This window comes from Suncus etruscus, chromosome 11 (genome assembly GCF_024139225.1).
Source record: "Suncus etruscus isolate mSunEtr1 chromosome 11, mSunEtr1.pri.cur, whole genome shotgun sequence".
In the NCBI taxonomy this organism is placed as follows: Eukaryota; Metazoa; Chordata; class Mammalia; order Eulipotyphla; family Soricidae; genus Suncus; species Suncus etruscus.
In genome coordinates this window covers 14,775,116-14,778,720 of record NC_064858.1, presented here as the reverse complement: position 1 = coordinate 14,778,720, position 3,605 = coordinate 14,775,116, and the positions used below count along the sequence as shown (strand labels likewise).

Below are 3,605 nucleotides of genomic sequence, written 5' to 3'. Positions count from 1 at the left end.
GATTCTTTTTCTTTGCATATCTGCATAACTATTGCCTTGACACCTACACATTCAACAAAAGCAGTATTTTCACACCCCACAATTCAATAAAAGCAATGTCCTCTACGAATAAACCTTAGCTGCCTGTATATCAGAGAGCCAGCTGGATTTCTTAAACTAAAATGAGCATATTTAAACATTTTCTGCTGTGGTCATCCTCACCTTCTGCAACATAAAACAAAAATGGAACTTTAAATCGGCTACATATAAATCAGCAGCTACAAACTCATTTTTAAGTGACTTTTTTTTTTAATAGTTTGAGACCACATCTAGTAATGCTCAGGACTTACTCATGGCTTTATACTCAAAAGTTAATTTTTGGCGGGCTCGAGAGACCAGGATTTGATGCCAGGGATGGAAACCAGGTTGACAGCGTGCAAGGCCAACACCATCCACGCTGAGACTCCAGCCTCTACATGACTTTCAGTGTTTAAAAGCTATCAGATCCAAATATTTAAAATACCAAATATTAACATACTTGGCTCAACTCCTTTGAGGTTTACCTTTGAATGAAAAGTGTCCTTTATTTTTTTTAGTAATTCATTAGTTTATTATGCAATAAAAGAATGAACTCTGAATAAGTTGAACTGGCTACTGGCAAGTAATCCGGTTTTCAAAGTGATTATTATTCTTTTATATAAGGCAGGATAATTAAATCATCATAGTCCTTCTGGTCTATCTCCAACTATTTGTTATACTAAATAATCATTTAAGGAATAGTTTACATGGAAACGGAGAAAGCTCAGGAGGCTTTATAACAAGTTGAGTTCGTTAAATACATTTGTTATGACAAAGAATCGCTGATGCAAAAATTGCTCACTGCACACAGAACCTCATAAGCGATAAAAACAAGACAGTCAACGTGAGAAAGGCTATGTTGTCAGGGTAGGGTGAAAGGTCATGAATAATTAAAAAACTGACAAGGATCTGTGGAAACAAGGCCTGAACCACTTTGGTGAAAGAGTTGGGTGTTGGGATAAGAAAAACCAAGTAAGTCACCATTTTGGTATGATTGGACAAGTCCATTTGCAGTTCAAAGCTGATGACCATGTCACTGTCATTCATGCTGCCAAATTTAGTAGTCATAGTCCCAAAATGATCCTAAAAACAAGTGCAAAAGACCTAAGAAAATAGTCATGAAAGTCCATTTTCAAAAAAATATGTTCAAAACAGTGACAGATCCCTTTCACAGATAACTGACATTGTGTTAATGATTGGATTGACGGTGCACAAACAAGGGCCCTGGACTTGTTGTTGTTGTTGTTGTTGTTTAAATTAGTTATGTATTTTCATTATAAATACTGATGGGGGAAGTTTTATACCCCAAATTTCAATAGTCCAGCTCCGTGTCCTGTCCTGATACCGTAATCTGTCAGAATCCTAACGGCTCAGTGATTCAAATTTCCTTAACTTCAACGATGTACGGGACAACAGCGCATCTTGCTTTGAAGAGTTCACTGGATCTGAAGACCGGAATAGTACTCTCCCGCGGTGATTAAATACGTAAAAGGAGGGGTGATTCCTTAACGTGTCAAATGTCTTACTTTTGAGCTCAGAAGTGGCACCCATGTCTTTAAATTCCCCTGCCATCTGAACCGTACCATAACAGGTCACTGCAAAGGCCAGAAGTGTCTGAAGAAGTATATCTATTGGCAGTGATTCATCTTCCTTTTCTGTTAATCTCATATAAGAACAATGCTGTGCAGCGGAGAAGGCAGCGTGGGCCAGAGCAAAGAGGCCGATGCCCACCAGCCCCTTCCATAGAGGCAGCGCCATGATCCGGAAGAGCAATTGCCCAACAATGGCAGCCAAGGGTGCCTAAGCCGTTCCTTCCTCCACCGGCTGGTGGCCTTGCAGTGCAGAGAGATCTGGGTTAGTTTATTTTGTTGTTGTTTTAGATTTTTAAGGGGTTTATCTTTCTGTGTTCTTTATCATAGTTATTAGCTTTTTTATCTGATGCACTGAGTGCAAATATCCCCCCCAACCCCCACTCAGTTGTTAGTTTCAACCCATGTGTCTTTTTGCCTTGTTAGTTTCAACCCATGTTTCTTTGGCCATACTGAAAGTTTGTAGTTGGATGTAGTCCAGTTTCTTCAGATTTTATTTTGTAGCCTTTCCCACTGGCATCAGATCGTTGAAGACTATTTGAGGTCTAAGACTTAAGAGTATTCTTCCTATGATTTCCTCAAGGTACTTTAAAGATTGGGGTCTGAATTCAAGATCTCTGATTCACGTTGAATTGACTTTTGTGTAAAGTGTGAGTTATGGATCAATCTTTAATTTCTTAAATGCGATTATCCAACTGTACCAACACCATTTGTTGCAGAGACTACATGCCATTTACTGTTTTTGGCATCTTTGCCAAAAATTAGTTGACCATATATTTGGGGGCTTGTCATTAGAAATCTATTCTGATCCACTGGTCTGAAAATCTATTTTTGTTATTCGTTATTGTTTTAATTATTTGGCTTATGGTTGGAATGCTTAGGCTCTTTATTCAGTTTTGAAATTATACATTTCTAGAAATCTGTCGATTTCTTCTAGATTCTTTCGCTTAGAAGAGTAAATTATTCATAGTAATCTCTCATGATGTGTTGGATTTTTGGTGTTCTGGTGTAATTTTTCTCTTTCATTTTCCTTCTGATTTATTACAAATGTTTTTTCTATCTTGTTTATTCTTTTGGAAAACAAGTGTCTGGTTTTATTGATTCTTTGTATTGTTTTCTTATTTTCTATATAATTGATCTGTCCTAATTTTTACCTCTTTTCTTCTTCTAGTATTTGGTTTCTGTTCTGGCTGGTTAACTTTGTATTTTTCTTCTTTCCTAATGTAGGCCTGATTCATTATTAATTTCCTCCTAATTATCGCTTCTGTTGTATCCCATAGACATTGTTAACTTGTTTCTTTATTATCATTAGGCTCAAAGAATATTTTTATTTCTTCATTGATTTCCTCTTTGACCAGCTGTTATTACGCAGCATGTTATTTAGTCTCCAAATGTTAGAGTTTCTCATCAACTTAATTTTACAATTAATCTCTAATTCTGAGGTATTATGATCTAATATTTTTATTGATATGATTCTTATATTTGTGGATATTTTTGTATGTTAGTCTTGTGTCCTAAAATGTCATCTATCTTAAGGAATTTTCTGTGTGCACTAGTGTAGACTGTCTATTCAGTTGTGGTTTTTTCCCCTGAGGATAAAAAGATATGTATATATATATATATATATATATATATATATATATATATATATATATATATAATCTCAGATGTTCTCATTTTGTATTTAGGTCTTTTATAACCTTACTTATATTCTGTTTAATGGATCTATCCAATGGAGTATGTAGTGCTTCTATTCATGTGTTTCTCTAAATTTGTAAGCGCAAAATCTTATAATCTTTTCTAACCTAACACTAGGTATTTGTTGATTAGAATTAGTACTTCTTGGTCTATTGTTTCCCTGATCAATAAACAGTGTCAATCCTAAATCTCTAATTTCTTGACTTTAAATGCAATTTGTTCTAATACTAAGACTAATACCTACACTAGGTATTTGTTGAT

The 3,605-nt window shown here is 35.3% G+C and overlaps 1 protein-coding gene across 1 annotated transcript; it reads right to left on the bottom strand.

Moving 5' to 3' along the window:
- Positions 1-1,419: 1,419 nt before the first annotated feature.
- On the bottom strand, positions 1,420-1,815 carry LOC126022831 (ER membrane protein complex subunit 5-like). Its single transcript, XM_049783867.1, has one exon. It carries the CDS (start codon positions 1,813-1,815, stop codon positions 1,420-1,422), a length of 396 nt encoding a protein of 131 aa, XP_049639824.1.
- Between the last annotated feature and the right edge of the window lie 1,790 nt (positions 1,816-3,605).